The sequence below is a fragment of the Pelophylax lessonae genome (assembly GCF_965119305.1).
Source record: "Pelophylax lessonae genome assembly, chromosome: 10".
In the NCBI taxonomy this organism is placed as follows: Eukaryota; Metazoa; Chordata; class Amphibia; order Anura; family Ranidae; genus Pelophylax; species Pelophylax lessonae.
Genome location: NC_138777.1, coordinates 216,512,819 through 216,533,148, shown reverse-complemented (window position 1 = coordinate 216,533,148; position 20,330 = coordinate 216,512,819). Strand labels below are relative to the sequence as shown.

At 44.9% G+C, this 20,330-nt stretch overlaps 1 protein-coding gene across 1 annotated transcript in view; it reads left to right on the top strand.

Annotated features, from left to right (window-relative positions):
- The first annotated feature begins 5,276 nt into the window (after positions 1-5,276).
- The window catches only part of GPATCH1 (G-patch domain containing 1), a 65,480-nt gene continuing 50,426 nt past the window's right edge, over positions 5,277-20,330 (top strand). Inside the window, exons 1-6 of the mRNA XM_082270406.1 lie at positions 5,277-5,407; positions 5,719-5,853; positions 7,418-7,503; positions 8,080-8,240; positions 10,371-10,468; positions 15,881-15,939. Of these exons, the coding sequence (XP_082126532.1) occupies positions 5,335-5,407; positions 5,719-5,853; positions 7,418-7,503; positions 8,080-8,240; positions 10,371-10,468; positions 15,881-15,939 (612 nt within the window). The 5' untranslated portion in view covers positions 5,277-5,334. The remainder of the gene's footprint in view (positions 5,408-5,718; positions 5,854-7,417; positions 7,504-8,079; positions 8,241-10,370; positions 10,469-15,880; positions 15,940-20,330) is intronic.

The following is a 20,330-nucleotide window of genomic DNA, read 5'->3' as shown; positions in this document are numbered from 1 at the left end:
TTTTTTAGCACTGATCACTGTATTGGTGTAACTGGTCCCCCGTGTCCGATTTGTCCCCCGCAACGTCGCAGTCCCGCTATAAGTCTATGATCGCTGGCATTACTAGTAAAAAAATGAAATAAATAAAAATTCCATAAAAATATATTGAAGATGCTATAACTTTTGCGCAAACCAATCAACATACGCTTATTGGGATTTTTTTTTTTTTACCTAAAAATATGTAGCAGAATACTTATTGGCCTAAATTGATGAAGGAATTCGATTTTTTACATTTGTTTTATTGGATATGTTTTATAGCAGAAAGTAAAAAATATTTTTTTTCCAAAATTGTCTGTATTTTTTTGTTTATAGAACAAAAAATAAAAACCGCAGAGGTGATCAAATAATACCAAAAGAAAGCTCTATTTGTGGGAAAAAAAGGACATCAATTGCATTTGGGTACAGCGTCACACGACCGCGCAATTGTCAGTTTAAATAGCGCAGTGCCGTATCGCAAAAAAATGGCCTGGTCATGAAGGGGGGTAAACCTTCTGGGGCTGAAGAGGTTAAAGTAGAGCTACAGGCAAACCTTTTTTTAGTTTTGGATAGAATGGAGAGATTAGAACACTTGGCAGTTTTTATTGCTGTCTGTGCCCCCCGTTAGGAAGATTCACCATCCCTATTTGTCCTGTTTAACCACTTAAGCCCCGGAAGATTTTACCCCCTTCCTGACCAGGGCCTATTTTGCGATTTGGCACTGCGTGACTTTAACGGACAATTGCGCGGTCAGGCGACGCTGTACCTAAAATAATTTAATGTCCTTTTTTTCCCCACAAACAGAGCTTTCTTTTGGTGGTATTTGATCACCTGTGCGATTTTTTGATCATGCGCTATAAACAAAAAAAGAGCGTCAATTTTGCAAAAATAACAATATTTTTCACATTTTTTTATATGAAATTCCCCCGAAAAAAATGTAAAAATCAAAATTTTTTAACATTTTAGGCCAATTTGTTTTATGCTACATATGTTTGGTAAAGAAAATCGCAAAAAGCGTATTTTGATTGGTTTGCGTAAAAGTTATCGCGTTTACTAACTAAGGGAAAGATTTTTGTCATTTTTGTTGTTTTTTTTTTAATGCGTAATGGCGGCGATCAGCGATTTTTTTTGCGGGACTGCGACATTGCGGCGGACAGATCGGAACCCTTGACTGACATTTTTGACACTTTTGGGGTTACCAGTGACATTACTGCAGTAATCAGTGCTATACATATGCACTGTTACTGTAAAATGACACTGGCAGTGAAGGGGTTAACTTTATTGGAGAGGGAGGGGTTAAGTGTGTCCCTAGGGGCGTGCTTCTAACTGTGATTGGCTGTGGCTTGAGATGTAGGAACAGTGATCTACGGTCCTACATAGTAGAACCGTATGATCTCTATTCTTACACAGGGGAGAATGACAGGCGGCTTGTTTACATTACCTGCCTGCCTTTCTCCTGCTCTAACGGACAATCGTGAGTGAGCGGCGGACATCGGGTCCGCCGGGCACACGCGCGGGAGGGTCCGTGACCACGCGGGAGCGCGCCTCCGGCGGCGCGCGCTCGCTCCCTAGACCCTCACAGGCTAGCGACGTACCCCTACGTCGCTTTGCCTGTGAGGGGCTGACTGCCGACGTAAATAGTCGTGCTGCGGTCGGCAAGTGGTTAACTATTATATTTGGAAGTGAAAGTAAAAAATCACAAATTTTGGGTTGTCCCCAGAAAAGTAATAGAGAGGAAATCTTCCAGTAGGGAATTTCCTTAATTTTTCCGGGATTTCCTCTCACTTCCTATTGGCTATGGGGCAGGAAGTGAAAGGAAATCCCCGCAATGGGAAACAGATGGTGAAAAAAATTCTCACAGGGGTTATCACCCTCCCTTGCTCTATCCAAAAAAAAAAAAAAAAAAGTTTTGCCTATACTTCTACTTTAAAGCGGTGTTCCAGCTGTAATTTATTTATTTTTTTTAAAACAGAATGTTTCTGATGTTCTTATCACAAAATTATTAAAAAGCTAACTAAATGCTAGGTCACTGTAGTATCATAGTATTTGTATTAATATAACGAACCTGTATAATCCTTTGGCTTTGCACTCCCATCTTAATTGTGGGCATGTGAAGCCCACTAGTGTAGTCTTCTGATCTTGCGCATGCGCAGAAAACCCAAGGCGTGGCGCACTAATAAATCTCTGGCTCCCATCTTAATTGTGGGCAAGTGAAGCCCACTAGTGTAGTCTTCCGGAATAAGGTGCTGCTGGTTACCCAGCATGCACCTCCTGATTTTGCGCATGCGCATAAAACCCAAAGTGTGGTGCACAATTAAATCTCTGGGTCCCATCTTAATTGTGGGCATGTAAAGCCCACTATTGTAGTCTTCCGGAATAAGGTGCTGCTGGTTACCCAGCATGCACCTCCCAATCTCGCGCATACGCATGAAACCAGAGGCACGGCGCACTAATAAATCTCTGGCTTCCATCTTAATTGTGGGCATGTGAAGCCCACTAGTGTAGTCTTCTGATCTTGCGCATGCGCAGAAAACCCAAGGCGTGGCGCACTAATAAATCTCTGGCTCCCATCTTAATTGTGGGCAAGTGAAGCCCACTAGTGTAGTCTTCCGGAATAAGGTGCTGCTGGTTACCCAGCATGCACCTCCTGATTTTGCGCATGCGCATAAAACCCAAAGTGTGGTGCACAATTAAATCTCTGGGTCCCATCTTAATTGTGGGCATGTAAAGCCCACTATTGTAGTCTTCCGGAATAAGGTGCTGCTGGTTACCCAGCATGCACCTCCCAATCTCGCGCATACGCATGAAACCAGAGGCACGGCGCACTAATAAATCTCTGGCTCCCATCTTAATTGTGGGCATGTGAAGCCCACTAGTGTAGTCTTCCGGAATAAGGTGCTGCTGGTTACCCAGCATGCACCTCCTGATTTTGCGCATGTGCATAAAACCCGAAGCGTGGCGCACAATTAAATCTCTGGGTCCCATCTTAATTGTGGGCATGTGAAGCCCACTATTGAAGACTTCCGGAATAAGGAGCTGCTGGTTACCAAGCATGCACCTCCAAATCTTGCGCATACGCATGAAACCCGAGGCACGGCGCACTAATAAATCTCTGGCTCCCATCTTAATTGTGGGCATGTGAAGCCCACTAGTGTAGTCTTTCGGAATAAGGTGCTGCTGGTTACCCAGCACGCACCTCCTGATCTCACGCATGTGCATAAAACCAGAGGCGCCGCGAATGATTAAATCTCTGGCTCTCATCTTAATTGTGGGCATGTGAAGCCCACGAGTGTAGTCTTCCGGAATAAGGTGCTGCTGGTTAACCAGCATGCACCTCCCAATCTCGCGCATGCGCATAAAACTCGAGGCACGGCGCACTAATAAATCTCTGGCTTCCATCTTAATTGTGGGCATGTGAAGCCCACTAGTGTAGTCTTCTGATCTTGCGCATGCGCAGAAACCCAAGGCGTGGCGCACTAATAAATCTCTGGCTCCCATCTTAATTGTGGGCATGTGAAGCCCACTAGTGAAGTCTTCCGGAATAAGGTGCTGCTGGTTATCCAGCATGCACCTCCTGATTTTGTGCATGCGCATAAAACCCAAAGCTTGGCGCACAATTAAATCTCTGGGTCCCATCTTAATTGTGGGCATGTGAAGCCCACTAGTGTAGTCTTCCGGAATAAGGTGCTGCTGGTTACCCAGCACCCACCTCCCGATCTCGCGCATGTGCATAAAACCAGAGGCGCGGCAAATTATGAGATATCTGGCTCTCATCTTAATTGTGGGCATGTGAAGCCCACTATTGTAGTCTTCCGGAATAAGGTGCTGCTGGTTACCCGGCTTGCACCTCCCAATCTCGTGCATGCGCATAAAACCCGAGGCACGGCGCACTAATAAATCTCTGGCTCCCATCTTAGTTATGGGCATGTGAAGCCCACTAGTGTAGTCTTCCGGAATAAGGTGCTGCTGGTTACCCAGCACGCACCTCCCAATATCGCACATGATACGCATAAAACCCGCGGCATGGCGCACTAATAAATCTCTGGCTCCCATCTTAATGGTGGGCATGTGAAGCCCACCAGTGTAATCTTTCGGAATAAGGTGCTGCTGGTTACCCAGCACCCACCTCCCGATCTCACGCATGTGCATAAAACCAGAGGCGCCGTGAATGACTAAATCTCTTGCTCCCATTTTAATTGTGGGCATGTGAAGCCCACTAGTGTTGTCTTCCGGAATAAGGTGCTGCTGGTTACCCAGCTTCCCCCTACCGATCTCGCGCATGCACAAAAAACCTAAGGCACGGCGCACGATTAAATCTCTGGCTCCCATCTTAATTGTGGGCATGTGAAGCCCACTGGTGTAGTCTTTCGGAATAAGGTGCTGCTGGTTACCCAGCATGCACCTCCCGATCTCGCGCATGCGCATAAAACTAGATGCGCGGTGCACGATTGTATCTTTGGTTGCCATCACAACGGCGTTGTGGTCGGAAGGTCCCGCCCCATTGTTAACTTCTGGGAATGATGACACAAGTCTCCCAGGAGCCAAGGCGCCGCAGGATCTGACGTACCTCGCCGCGGTTCCCTGTACAGGAAGAAAAAAGAATACACCCTGAAAAGAAGGTAAAGAAAGCTTGAAAAAAAATGCCAATTTTGTTCTATTTTGCTGGATTGAAGAGGATGATGCAAAGTAGAAAATGTGGGTGGAACTCCGCTTTAATCCCAGTTGATAAGTTGTCACCATCAGGAATGGAGGGGAAATCTTCCAATGGGGACACACGTTATGGTGATACCCTTTCTAGTGTGACTATGGGACAGGAAGTGAAGGGAAATTTCCCCCTTCCTTCCCCTTTGCCTATAGGGCAAAACAATTAGAAAATGAGAGGGGTTATACCCCTTCCTCACTCCAAAATGAAAAAGAAAAGTTTTTCCTTCAGTTCTACTTTATTATAAATAATGTAATAATTTAATTTAATATAAATAATTTATATAGACATATTAGGATAGACAACAAATTTCTTTAAAACTCATAATAATGATTTACCAAAAAAAAAAACACTTTTATGTTCACAAAATAAAAATGTGAATATAATCTCATAGCAGGGATTTGTTTTATAATGCAGGTCCCTTACAGGCCTACAAATCCCAGCAGGCCTTTCCTATAGACACAACAGACAGGCCTGTGCACATTAGAAGAGCCTGACTGGCGTCACCATGGAAACACCCAGCCAACCTAGACACGCCCCAACAGGAAGGCAGTGGCGGCGACTGATCAGATGGTGGATTTTTGTCCCCTCTCGGCCTCTGTACTGGGTGTACAAAGATGGCGTCGCAGGACAGCGACAGCGAGGAGGATTTTGTCACTTATGGGAAGCTCCTGGAGCAGTATGAGGAGGGTAATAAGAACGTTACAGATGCCCTGGTATATGTGAGCGCCACTAGGGGGCTTTACTTGGGGGAAAAAGACGGTCAGGGTTTGCTAATGGGGCTCCACCAGGTAACTTAAAACCCTATGGCCTTGTCGGGACTACAGATCCCAGCATGCATTGCGAGTTCCCTGCTGATGTACTGTAAGCTGCTGCTCGCAGGGCATGCTGGGACTTGTAGTTCTGAGCTGTGCAGGGAACTTCTATACAACTTGTTATTGTTGCCTGTCATTGTCACTGTATTGCACATTTCTCATATATATACATTTTTGCTTTTACAGGAGAGCGGCCCAAGAAGCCGACTCCGCTGCAGGAACAGACGGTCAAGGATGAGAAGGGGCGGTTCAAGCGTTTCCATGGCGCCTTCACTGGCGGGTTTTCTGCCGGCTACTTTAATACTGTGGGTACTAAGGAAGGTAAATCAGAGCGGAGGGCGATACTCTTTTATTATACAACATGTAAATCTGCTGACCCTGAGTGGTGCTGCCATAGGGGAGTGATCCCAGGCATTTCCTTGGGAAGGGAATGTGATACAGCGTTTTGGCAGCGACACCAATGACGTGGCGCTGCTGTTGGGACGCAATCTCAAGCACTTCGAAAAGGGGGGGGGGGGGCGGCGGCGGCCTATTGAGTATGTTTCCTTTCACTTACCTGGTAGTGACATGGCGTCATTGTTGGGAAGCGATTTCCGCCCCCTCTCCCAAGTGACGTGGCTCTTTCATTAAGAAGTTATCCCCCGAAGTGATGTGGTGCTGCATTCAGGCTGCGACCCGCGAAGTGAGGTGGTCCCACAGTTGGGAAGGGACCCACGGAGTGGTGCTACAGTTAAGAAGCATCCACCCCCCCCCCCCCGAAGTGTTGTGTCGCCGCAGTTAGGAAATAACTGCCCCCCCCCCCCCCTAAAGTGACGTGGTGTTGGAAAGCGACCCGCAAAGTGACGTGGTGTCACAGTTGGGAAGGGACCAACAAAGTGACGTGGTGCCACAGTGGAGAAGCAGCCACCTCCCTCCCCGCGCGAAGTGAGGTGGTGCCGCATTCGGGGAGTGAGGTGGTGCCGCATTCGGGAAGCGACCCGCGGAGTGAGGTGGTGCCGCATTCGGGAAGCGACCCGTGAAGTGAGGTGGTGCCGCATTCGGGAAGCGACCCGTGAAGTGAGGTGGTGACGCAGGCGGGAAGCGACCCTCGAAGTGAAGTATTCGGGAAGCGACCCGCGAAGTGAGGTGGTGCCGCAGAAGGAAAGCGACCCGCCGAGTGGCGTGGTGCCGCAGACGGGAAGCGACCCGCCGAGTGGCGTGGTGCCGCGTTCGGGAAGCGACCCGCCGAGTGGCGTGGTGCCGCGTTCGGGAAGCGACCCGCCGAGTGGCGTGGTGCCGCGTTCGGGAAGCGACCCGCCGAGTGACGTGGTGCCGCGTTCGGGAAGCGACCCGCCGAGTGACGTGGTGCCGCAGTCAGGAAGTTACCCCCCGAAGTGCTGTAGTGCCACATTAAGGAAGCGACCCCCGAAGTGACATGGTGCTGCTGACTGGAAGGATGTGGTGCCGCCATCAAGAAGCAACTACCCCCAAGTGATGTGACATCATCATCGGGAAGCGACACCCTTCCCAAGACCCACCCCCTTTCTCCTTTTTCAAGTGATTGTGACGCAGTCGAGAATTGACATCCCTGATTCTCTTCCCCCCCCCCCCCCCCCCACTGGGAAGCTACCCCACTGAAATCCCCCGATTAACGTGGTTTAGCGCTGAAATATTGTATGTAGTTAAGACTCCAAAATGGCATGTCCCCAAAATGAATTTTTTAAAGAATGAAAAGGCCAGAAAACTGTAATCTTGCCCATTTCTGGTGCTCCAGGACTTTTTAAATGAGTGCCACTCCGTTCTGGCAGAATACCTTCTCTATGTTGCAGTGATGTCACCAGACAGGGGGGGGGGGGGGGGGTTCAGATAACAATTTGTTATTAATTTGCTGTCATCCTTGTGTTAGGATGGGCCCCTTCCACATTTGTGTCGTCTCGTCAGGGAAAGTCTGAACGGCAAGCCAGTCGGCCGGAGGATTTCATGGATGAGGAGGTAAAAAAAACCTGTCGAAACTATGCAAGGTCATCTTTTATTGTGTAGAGATTACAAATGTCAGTTGGCTGTGGACCTGATGGAATTATTAAATTTAGGGCTTGTTCACATGTGAAACTGGGGGGCAGATTTAGACTACATGTTTAGCTAAGTTGTAAAAAAAAAAAAAAAAATGAAAGGGGTTTTGGAAAGGTTAGAAATCCTTTTTTTTTTTTTTTTTTTTTTTTTTTTTTTTTTTTTTAACCTTCTGAATCCCGATGGGCAGATTTCCCTTCACTTCCTCTCCTGTAGATGCAACAGGAAGTGAGAGTAAATGTGAACAAAGCAAGAGAAATTTCCCCTGTAGAGTTAATGGTGGAAGATTTGCCCTTTCCTTTTTGTTTTGGTGAGAACTATAAAACTTCGGCTGTCCTACCCCCTCTTCTGTCATGGAGACAATAGTCACCAGGACAAATACAAAGCTCTCAATGGGATCCAGACTTCAAATATTAATATTGCACAGGGCTGAGGACTCTCCCAGCACCTCCATGTGACAGTGTTGAATAGTGATGAAAATTTGCTCTTTTTGTTTTACAGGATCTCGGTGAGTTTGGCATAGCACCAAAGGAAATAATGACCACAGACGATTTTGCTTCGAAAACCAAAGACAAGATTCGGGAGAAGGCCAGAGAGCTAGCAGCGGTCTCTGCACCTATACCAGGGGCCACCATCCTGGAGGACCTGATCGCGCCTGCCAAGTAATACATTTTTTTTTTTTTTTTTAAATACAAGATATTCCTACTCCATTGGGTTGGTTGGAACTACAACAATAAACTTTTGTTGGTTTTGGATGGAGTGGAGAAGGGTTATCTGCTGCGTTTGTGCATCCCTCTCTTTCTGTCTTCTTCATAACTGTGTTTGAGATATATATATATATATATATATAATATAATATATTCCAAAAGACAAGGCGTCATTCACGGGACTTAAAAGTTGAACACTCAGTAATACTCGTGTTTGTTTCAACAAGGCACAATCTCCTCTTCCTCAGGACCTTACTTTAAAATGTTGAAATAAAGCTGCTCCCTGAATGTTCACCTTTCAAGCCCTGGAAGTGCCACCTTTTATGTTTTGAATTATTTGTACTTCATTCTTTGTTGAGCACCCGGGCTCATTTTCTCTCGCATATGTGTCAGTGCAAAGGAAAGTCTGTTGAGATTTTTTTTTTTTTTTTTCCTTACTGGGAAAGTAAAGGCATAATGTGCTAGTATGCCTAGCATACTAGCACATTAGGTGACCCCTCCAAACGAAGCCCTCGATGCCACCTCTGGTGGCTGCATCCATCTTCACCTGTCTTCCTTCCGGGTCTGTGGCTGTGCTACTGGCTGGAACCGCCGGTCACGGCACAGGACTCTGAAGAAACGGCATGGGCGGCTGCATTCAATGTAAATATCTCCTAAACAGTGCAAGTTTAGGAGATATTTACAGTACCTATAGGTACAAACATTACAGGGGGGTTTACTACCACATTAATATGGGATGGACAGGTTTGAGGTTAGTTTAAAAGTAAGGTAAAGTTTTATGGCAGATGGGGGTGTTCAGATTGGGTGTGGATAAGACATCATGGCTATAAAGTAGGAGTAGGTCACATAAGATTTAGGGTGTTTAAGCCAAAGTTTCCATTCTTTGACATTTTGGGAGTTGTAAATGAGCTTTGGCATACTTTTACTCCATCAAACCTTTCTCAGTTTTTTTTAATGCCATCTGCTTTCCTTGTGTGGAGAATTCCCACACTTCTGTCCAGGGGACAATGATCATCAGGATAGGAAGTAAGGTGAAATCTCCTAATTCCAATTAATCTCCAGACCAAGAAAACATTTAACAGTTTCCCATCCAGCCTATAGTCAAATGATGGCCAGGTGGGAGCTGTCATGTTCTGGGTGGATGTCATATGCGTCCCCACTGTGGCGCGATCTGTCACCTGCTGTGTCCACCATACACAGCAGATAACAGATTAGTGTACCGGCCCACTGCTGGTACCACGTGATCGCTGTGGCCAATCACAGCAGACCACAGGACAATTGTACACAATGGATGGCGTTCATTTTTGCCATTCATTGTGTACTATTGTGTTCAGCCCTGTGATTGGTTACAGTGGGCACATGGTACAGACAGGGCCAATCACGACTAATCCCAATAGTAAACACTGAGATAATCGATTTTAATTCAGTAAAAATGGTTGTTTTATAACAGGTGATATTCACTGTTATAGGCGGTTATAGTGTGCAAAAAAAAAAAAAAAAAAACCCTGATCACCTCCCCAGAGTACTACAGGGTTACTATGGCTACACTGTTCTAGACAAAGCGTGCAAAAAAAAAAAAAAAAAAGTTGTAAAAAAAAGAAGAAAATCTAATAAAGACATAAAAATGTAACTTTTTTTTTTTTTTTGGTTTTGCATTCTGTTATAAGTCAGTGTCCCTGTACTGCATTGGTGACAGTATGTAAAAAAAAAAAAAAATATATATATGTGAATTTTTTTTATTACTTCAAAAAATTGTGACAAAAAATGTAAACTTCAAAAAGCTTGCCATGCCTCTTACTAAATACCTTGGATTGTCTACTTTTCGAAAAGGGGTCATTTGGGGGTACTTGTACTGTCCTGGCGTTTTCGGGCCTCAGGAAATGGTAGGCCTTCAGTACTTCTGAACTGATCAATTTTCAGATATATACCAAAATTTACAAAACAGCACAGATTTAAAACCTACCGGGACCCCTTGATTAGCATAGACTAATTTCTGGAAAAAGTGTGTATGGCCAGTTTTACTCCAAGATTATCTTTAATTTTATGGCGGGAGAAATGGAGTATAGTTTTGTCTTCTTTCCTCAGGATCACTGTTGGTGTACAGCTGCTACGTCAGATGGGATGGAAAGAAGGGCAAGGCGTGGGTCCGAGGACCAAGAGGAAAGTGCGGAAGCAGGAAACTGGTGGGTGCCATTATGAAGCCTTTGTGAGCCTGATAAAGATCTGTAAACCTAAACGACTCTGTGACTTTTAAAAGAATTTCTGCATTTACTAAGGCCGGCCATAGATTGAGTGAATTTCTTTCGTGCAACCACTTGTTGGAGTAATGAAAGTTGCTCAATTCACTCTTCAGCAAAGTCAGTGTGGATTGGTGGAATCCTGTTGTGTTCTCGGGGTGGGGGAGGCTGTCCCTGCCGGGAGAATAGCATGTGTGTTATATATACATACATAATATATTTATAGTGTGTGTATGTATGCATGTGTATGTGTGTGTATATCTATCTATCTATCTATCTATCTATATGTGTGTGTATTTTTTTTCTAGGTAAATACATTTCTAAAGGTGCTAGTGACATGAAATTTTCACCACATGTCAGTAACAGCCCATGCAATCCATACAGACAAAGAAACCAATAAGTTTGGAAATTAAGTTATGTGTAATAAAATGGAATGACTGACACGGGGAAATAGTATTGAACGCCATTGTCAGGGCAAATGAATGAAAGCTGGTTCAGTCTCAAATGATGGCCTATAAAAAGGTGTCTCATTACCAAGTTGTCACACAAACTTCTCATGAGTAAAAGCACAGAGCTCTCTTAAGAGCTTTGCACTCTTATTGTTGCAAAACCTACTGATGACATTGGTTACAGAAGGACTTCTAAACTTCTGAATGTTCCAGTGAGCACTGTTTGGATCATAATCCCGAAGTGGAAAGCACACCATAAAGCGGTAATGACCAGGTGCCTCTCACAAGATTCCTGAGAGAGGAGTGAAAAAAAAATCATCATAAGCGCTGTCCAATAGCCAAGGACTACTTGTGGAGAGCTTCAGAGAGTAATGCACTCAACCGCCATGGTCTTTATGCACGCTCAGCACACAAGACTCCATTGCTGAAAAAAAAAGCATTTTGAAGCTCGTTTAAAGTTTTCCGCACAACATTTAGACAAGCCTGTGAGATGCTGGGAGAATATAGTCTGGTCAGATGAGACCAAAATGTAACTCTTTGGATCCCATAATACACACCATGTTTGGAGGTCAAATGGCACATCACCCCAAAAACACCCCAATACCAACAGTGAAGTTTGGAGGTGGGAACGTCATGGTGTGGGGCTGTTTTTCAGCATACGGTACTGGCAAACTTCATAGGAAGGATGAATGGAAAAATGTACCAAGACATGATAAAAATCTGCTGCCATCTACCAGGATGATGAAACGAAGGTGGACATTTCAGCATGACATCCCAAACAAAGCCAAGGAAACTCTCAATTGGTTTCAAAGAAAGAAAATAGAGCTTCTATAATGGCCCAGCCAATCACCTGACTTGAATCAATTAGAAAATCTATGGAAAGAACTAAAAATCTGACTCCATAGAAGAGGCCCACAGAACCTTCAAGGTTTGAAGGCAGTTTATGTGGAAGAATTGCCCAAAATCACACCTGAGCAACGCATGCGACTAGTTTCTCCATACAGGAGGTGTCTTGAAGCTGTTATTACCAACAAAAGATTTTGTACCAAGTATTAAATACATTTCAGTTTGCGTGTTCAATACTTTTTCTTCTGTGTCATTCCATTTTATTACACATAATTTAATTTCTGAACTTATTTGTTTTGGTTTCTTTGTATGTATGGATTGCATTGGTTGTTACCGACATGTGGTGAAAATTTCATGTCAATAGCACCTTTTAGAAATCTATTTACCTAGAAAAATGGTGATGTGTTCCATTAGCAATAGCTAGCAATATTCAAATGTAAAACCTGACAGGTCGGTTGTACCCAAGCTGATTGATCGATCAACATGGGTATGTTTAGCCTGCTCATACATGGTTTGAATTTTCATCTGGTTCCTGCTGAACTGGCCGAGATTCGAACCGTCTATAGCTGGCTTAAGTTAACATAACATACTATACAGTTTGATTTTTTCTTTTATAATTCAGCTATTTTTCATAAAGTCACTACTGTTGTTTCAACATTTAGTCCTTGTGTGTGACCCCCCCCCCCTCCTTTCTCTTGCTGTGTCACAGCTAGGGGGGGGTCTGAGACATATTTTTTTTTAATGCCGTGGGAGCTTTTCCAGCTCTGCTCCTGCTGAGATTGTGATTTGGAGGAGGCTACACTAGCTTTTCATGAACCAATAAGACTGTTTGTCAGGTGCCAAGCTCTCCTAGTCCAGGTCCTATCCCGCAACTCATCATTGTTTATGTCCCTGTGAGCCGGCCGTTTCTTTAAGATATGGCGTTCGCTTGTATAAATGGAAGGTAATGCCTTCTGAAATTTGGCACCCGAAGCAGAATGAAAAGTCATTCTTGCCTAAGTGTGAATGACAGCAAGGGGCAGGGTTAGGCTGCCATACATGTACAATTTTCTGTTCGATTTACCAAAATCCATATTATATGAGGTCAAAACTAAACAACACTTTCAATTGTATCCTATAAGGCAGGCCTTTGTACTACATAGTTGGAGGTAAATCTAAAAAAAAAATCTTTACAGAAAATTGTATAATGTATGGCCAGCCTTAGACAAAAAAACTGAAAAAGGTAAAAAAAAAAAACGGAGAGTCCGCTTTGTAAAAAAGTGGATAAGAATTTGATTGCAGCAAATTTTAATTTTGCGCGGGAGCTGTCCAGGGGGGTGCTAATCAGCATTTGATAAAAGGAAACCTGTAACCAGTACGCATCTAGCCATGCCTGTGCATCAAACACAAAACTCTAGTCTGAAAAGGAATGTGCACATGTTGGCTTTGTATGTGTTGTGACAGCCACAGCAGAGATGCTGGGTGCTGAAATAATTACCTTTCTGGTTAAGCCTGGTACACACTACTACTTGAACGAAAAAAGACCTGACTGCTCTGGTCGGAACCGCTGTACTATCAATGCGAAGTTAGTACAGCGATCTTCCCTGCTGTGCTATTGTTTTCCGACAAGGGGACACACGGGTCGAATGTTGGCCAGTTTTTATTGAACTGACATTTGACCCATGTGTACTAGGCTTTATGATTATGTTCATTTGACAGTGATCGCCTAACAAGGCAGTGTCACCTTGTTGGCACACCTCCCTATCCTACTTTTATTGGAGCAGTGGATGCAGAAGAACCCTCAATGCTCGTACAATGTGCATGGTGCTCTCTCCAGCATAACACAAGCCTTGTCTTTTGAATGCTCTTATGAATCTGATCTTTGAAAAGAGTTTGGAGGGGGGAGTCAGAAGCCCAAGCATGGTCCCACCCCCCCACCAAACATCTGTATGACTGAGCCCAAAGCTGTTACACACTTCTGGCAGTCTTTGGTCCACTTGTTTAATGTTCGCTGTTGGGGCTGCCAAGTCCTCTGCTGGGTGCCGTGGCGGGGCTCTGTGTTCCCCCTCCGGGGCGCCGTGGCGGGGCTCTGTGTTCCCCCTCCGGGGCGCCGTGGCGGGGCTCTGTGTTCCCCCTCCGGGGCGCCGTGGCGGGGCTCTGTGTTCCCCCTGCGGGGCGCCGTGGCGGGGCTGTGTGTTCCCCCTGCGGGGCGCCGTGGCGGGGCTGTGTGTTCCCCCTGCGGGGCGCCGTGGCGGGGCTGTGTGTTCCCCCTGCGGGGCGCCGTGGCGGGGCTGTGTGTTCCCCCTGCTGGGTGCCGTGGCGGGGCTGTTTGTTCCCCCTGCGGGGCGCCGTGGCGGGGCTGTGTGTTCCCCCTGCCGGGCGCCGTGGCGGGGCTGTGTGTTCCCCCTGCCGGGCGCCGTGGCGGGGCTGTGTGTTCCCCCTGCCGGGCGCCGTGGCGGAGCTGTGTGTTCCCCCTGCCGGGCGCCGTGGCGGGGCTCTCTGTTTCCCCTGCTGGGAGCCGTGGCAGAGCTATTCTACATCTCGGATGTAATATATAGAATTGAAGCTCCTTTTGACAGTTATACTACACAGTTACAGGCTCATAAAGTTTAACGGTAGTTTACATTTTTTTTGTTTGTGTAACTGTGAGGTGTTTCGTTGTGCATTTGCAGGGGTTGTTGACCCGTCCCTGTTTGTAGTTATACAGCAATTCCAGCACTGATTCATTCTTTAAATACTCTGCTGTCATCCTGCAGCACTGAGGCTGGTCAAACACAACGCCTCCAAAGCAAACCGCCCTTCACCGTGAAATTTCCTATTTATTTTTGAATCCTCTCTTCAGATATTTCCGATACTAACAGACACCGATTTTAAAACAAAGTGCATTTCTTTCTTTTTTTTGTCTCTGACCTAACCTTACCCACCCTCTCCCTGCCACAGACGCTTAGATGGAACGGCCACAGTTCCGCTGTTTACATCGAACACACAAGTCTTAACTGTCCTGGCCGTGCCTGTGCGTTTATAGTCCCATAAACATCTATGGGGCTGTGTGCTGAGGCTGGAGATGATCCGAGACGGTCTCATAGAAGTCTATTGGAAAAAAGACTGGAAATGTTCTTGCAGTGCTGGCTTTTTTCTTTTCTTTGGCTTTTTTCTTTTCTTTGGCTTTTTTCTTTTCTTTGGCTTTTTTCTTTTCTTTGGCTTTTTTTCTTTTCTTTTCCTTTTTTTTCCTTTTTCCTTTTTCCTTTTTTCTTTTTCCTTTTTCCTTTTTTCTTTTCCTTTTTTTTCCTTTTTTCTTTTCCTTTTTTTTTCCTTTTTTCTTTTCCTTTTTTTTTCCTTTTTTCTTTTCCTTTTTTTTTTCCTTTTTTCTTTTCCTTTTTTTTTTCCTTTTTTCTTTTCCTTTTTTTTCTTTTCCTTTTCCTTTTTTCTTTTTCTTTTTTCCTTTTTTTTCTTTTCTTTTTTCTTTTTTCTTTTCTTTTTTCTTTTTTCCTTTTTTTCCTTTTTTCTTTTCCTTTTCCTTTTTTTCTTTTTTCCTTTTTTTTTTTTTTTCCTTTCCTTTCCAGGAAATATTTTACTGAACTTCAAACTATAAAGTTTACAACAAATGAACATTTGTATAGCTACTCAGCATTGTACAACCGAAAAAATAGTCCAATACACGAATATTATATCATCCTGCAGTGCTGGATTTAATCAAACCGTGACACTGTTGCTGTCAGGGGTGTATATATTGTATATGTAGCGGGGAAGGGTGTATTGGGTCAGGGAAATGGTGACAAAAAGCATAAATTAACCCAACAGTTTTTTTTTAAGAAACATTAGTATTTGACTGTCGTATGTACCGTAATTGTTATTTTTACAAATTCTCTGGACAATAGGTGGGGTATATTTTGTCTTGGAGTTCTTGTGAACCCCTTCCCAGATGTCTGTGTGTCATGGGTGGGTAAATAGAGATTTAGAGAATTCTGTGGAAGCTTCTGGCTCTCCTCCCACTTCCTAGACAGTAAAGGAATAAAGGACACAGGCAGTAGCTTCCTTTTGTGTGCTGCATAAAGTACATTTTGTATTTGTTTTTATATTCCAGAACATGGCAGGAAGCTTTATGGCTGTGCGCTGCCCCCTACAGGTTCTGAAGGATCGGAGGTAAGGTTTCAGATTATAAAAGTAAAATTATGTATGTATGTACAGTATCTCTCAAAAGTGAGTACACCCCTCACATTTTTGTAAATATTTTATTCTATCTTTTCATGTGACAACGCTGAAGAAATGACACTTTGCTACAATGTAAAGTAGTGAGTGTACAGCTTGTATAACAGTGTAAATTTGCTGTCCCCTCAAAATAACTCAGCACACAGCCATTAATGTCTTAACCGCTGGCAACAAAAGTGAGTACACCCCTAAGTGAAAATGTCCAAATTGGGCCCAATTAGCCATTTTCCTTCTCAGGTGTGAATGGGGTGCAAGTGTGTTACATTTGGTGTTATCACTCTCTCGTACTGGTCACTGGAAGTTCAACATGACACCTTGGACCCATTGTCAGACCCTACACTGGTGCAGTGGGTCCTGGGTTCCTCCTGGTGCACGACAATGCCCCGCCTCATGCGGTTAGAGAATGCAGCCAGTTCCTGGAAAATAAAGGAATTGATACCATTGAATAGCTCCCATGCTCTCCTTACCTAAATCCAATAGAACACCTCTGGGACATTGTTTTGGTCCATCCGACACCACCAGGTTGCACCTCTGTTCAGGAACTCAGGGATGCCCTGGTCCAGATCTGGGAGGAAATACCCCAGGACACAATCTGTTGCCTCATTAGGAGCATGACCTAATTTTGTCAGGCATTCATACAAGCACGTGGGGGCCATACAAACTACTGAGTACCATTTTGAGTTGCTGCACTGAAATTTCAGCAAAATGGACTAGTCTGCTGCATCATTTTTTCACTTTGATTTTCGGGTGTCTTTGAATTCAGCCCTCTGTAGGGTGATAATTTTCATTTCCATCAAACTATGTGGCATTCTTTCATTCCTAACACATTACCCAGTCCATACCAGTATAGATCCTAACCCATTACCCAGTCCATACCAGTATAGATCCTAACACATTACCCTGTCCATACCAGTATAGATCCTAACACATTACCCTGTCCATACCAGTATAGATCCTAACCCATTACCCAGTACATACCAGTATAGATCCTAACACATTACCCAGTCCATATCAGTATAGATCCTAACACATTACCCAGTCCATATCAGTATAGATCCTAACACATTACCCAGTCCATTTCAGTATAGATCCTAACACATTACCCAGTCCATACCAGTATAGATCCTAACCCATTACCCAGTCCATACCAGTATAGATCCTAACCCATTACCCAGTCCATACCAGTATAGATCCTAACACATTACCCAGTCCATACCAGTATAGATCCTAACCCATTACCCAGTCCATACCAGTATAGATCCTAACCCATTACCCAGTCCATACCAGTATAGATCCTAACACATTACCCAGTCCATACCAGTATAGATCCTAACACATTACCCAGTCCATATCAGTATAGATCCTAACACATTACCCAGTCCATACCAGTATAGATATCCAGCATGAGATTTTTCCCCATTGAGATCTGATGTGTTTTCAAAGTGTTCCTTTAATTTTTTTGAGCAGTGTATAAAAAAAGAGTGTGCATACTATTCACACACTGTGCAGCAATGGTTCAGGGTATAGGGGCCTCAACAACAGCCCCTGACATAATATAACCTAATGTTCAACATATGTAATGCTCAGGGACTGTAGACACATACCAAGAGCTTGTTTAAACTTGTGTTTGTGTGTGTTTTCAAAGCGATGCACTGTTGGGCAGGCAACGAGAAGATATTATGTCCCCTTCTGTTTTTAAAGTGGTTGTAAACTTCCCTGTAATGTTTGTACCCTATAGGTACTGTAAATATCTCCTAAACTTGCACCATTTAGGAGATATTTACTGTATAGTAATCATTGACTGTCTCAGACACCGCAGTGGGAGCTTTTGGCTCCCGCTGCTGTCAATCACAGCCAGTGACCTAAAAAGTGGCTTTCTATGGGGGCACTTGGAGAGTAGGAGAAGCCAGGAGGGCTGGCAGGGGACATGAGAAAAAGGAGAATCCGGGCTGCTCTGTGCAAAACCACTTCACAGAGCAGGTAAGTATGACAAGTTTATTATTTTAATAAAAAAAAAAAAAAAAAAAAAAATCGAACATTAAAGTGGAATAAAACTCAAACTTTTTTTTTTTTTTTTTTCTCAAAAATGTTCCCAGCACAGTTGGCCATTATGTAGTAGTATGTACTGCATATTGACACATTATGACAGACTTGCCTGTCAAACAATCCCTTCTAGGGTCAGGGGCCCCTCCATCTTCTTCCAGTCTTTCTTCCGTGTTAAGCCACTTCATTGGTTGGGCCACAATGATGTCATTCCTGTGCATGTGCACAGGAGTTGCATTATTATGGCACAAAGAGGTGCCAAAATTGTATGCTGCTCAGTGTATGTTAATGCTAGCAGGCAGAGGGAGGCATTAACCTCTTCCTGCCATCCGTACACATATATGTGGTCTATCGGCAGGTGGGCTTTAACACTCAGGGGCTGCATAAATGTAACCCTATGTAAAAGCAAAACTGTGCTGAGAGTGCGCTCTCCCAGCACAGTCCCTAGTGGGGACTGGAAAGTTACTGATGAATATTTGCGATTGGACGCTTTTTGATCATGGGACTGCTGTGATAGCCAATCACAGTGGTCACCTGTCCCAAATGCCCACCCCAGCCTCCTGGCTTCTAAAAGTTCCTAAAGGGCTGGGAGGCGACAGTGGGTAGGGGTTAATGTCAGAAGAGACCAAGATGGTTGCCTCTGTCGTAACAAAAACCTACCTGTCGGTGTAGGGGTTGACTGATTATCAGAGGGCTCATTATTGGGTGCTGATATTCACATTTTTCAAATAAACGGTATAGGTCAGAAACTTACCGATGTTGGTCAGACGACCTCCCCCGTCCCTGCGTGACACTGGCTGCAGTCGCTGCCAATCTTTATCAATCTCTGTCTGCAGTGCGGCGGGCAGCAGAGAGATGATCTCTCACTGCCCGCCTCATATCACCGCTGTTCTGCTCCTACAGCAGGGCCACGAAGGCTGCTTTTGACAGAGCTGCGGGCGAGCAGAGCGATAGTTGTGTCATCTCTCACCGCCCACCCGCTGCATGTGGTAGTTAACCCGCTCGGACGCCGCTGGGGAGAGGCTGCCAGAATTGGTGTAAGTAGTGACAAGCTGCATATGGGGGGCAGGTGACAGTGGCAAGTTTCAAGCTGCATCTGGGTGGCAGGTTATAGTGGCAAGTGACAAGCTGTATCTGGGTGGCAGGTAATGGTGGCAAGTGACAGGCTGCATCTGGTGGCAAGTGACAGGCTGCATCTGATGGATAGTGACATACTGCATCTGGGTGACAGGTCACAGTAGCAAGTGACAAGCTGCATCTGGGTGGCAGGAGATGGTGGCGAGTGACCCACTGCATCTGGATGGCAGGTGACGGTAGCAAGTGACAAGCTGCATCTGGGTGGCAGGTGACGGTAGCAAATGACAAGCTGCATCTGGGTGGCAGGAAACGGTAGCGAGTGACCCACTGCATCTGGGTGGCAGGAGACGGTGGCGAGTGACCCGCTGCATCTGGGTGGCAGGAGATGGTAGCAAGTGACAAGCTTGATCTGGGTGGCAGGAGGCGGTGGCGAGTGACCCTCTGCATCTGGGTGGCAGGAGATGGTAGCAAGTGACAAGCTACATCTGGGTGGCAGGAGGCGGTGGCGAGTGACCCGCTGCATCTGGGTGGCAGGTTATGTACAGACTATCGGCATCTGTTATGAAAGGTGGTTGAAAATCTGTGTTGGCCCTGAGAAAAAAATATCAGTCGACACCCCCCCCCCCCCCCCCCCCCTTATGTCAGGGTTTGTGTTTTTTGGTGGTTGGTGGGCAATAAAAACACATCTCATGCATGTGTGTTTACTGCCATTCAATTGCAAGTGTAAATGAAGCCTAAAGAAAGCAACGGTCAGAAAATGGGGACATGCTGCAGAGGACAATAAGAGACTGAACATGTTACATGAGGTAAGCTGGGATCACTGGTAATCTTCTTCTCTTACATATGAATGATCATACAGACTGCAGAGGTCTGCATGTGGCCCACAGGTTGGACACCAGATAATAACCGTATTTCATCATGCATATTAAGTTTATGCTAGTTTTATTATCCCTTATTTATTTTTACTATGGCATCCTAATATTTTATTGGCTGTAGAAATGTATCTTGTGTCATTGTTTTATATGTTCTGTGATAGGGTTTGGTTTCATTAAACAGGGTTTTATAGCGTGCAATATTTTCTATCAGGTCTTTGGTGTTTATGCTGTTCATATCAGGACAGACCCATAAATCGGTAGTAATTAGGTGATAATAAAGGTTTTAGTGAGCTGTATCACTCCAGGGTCACTGCTGAACTAACTCGAGCC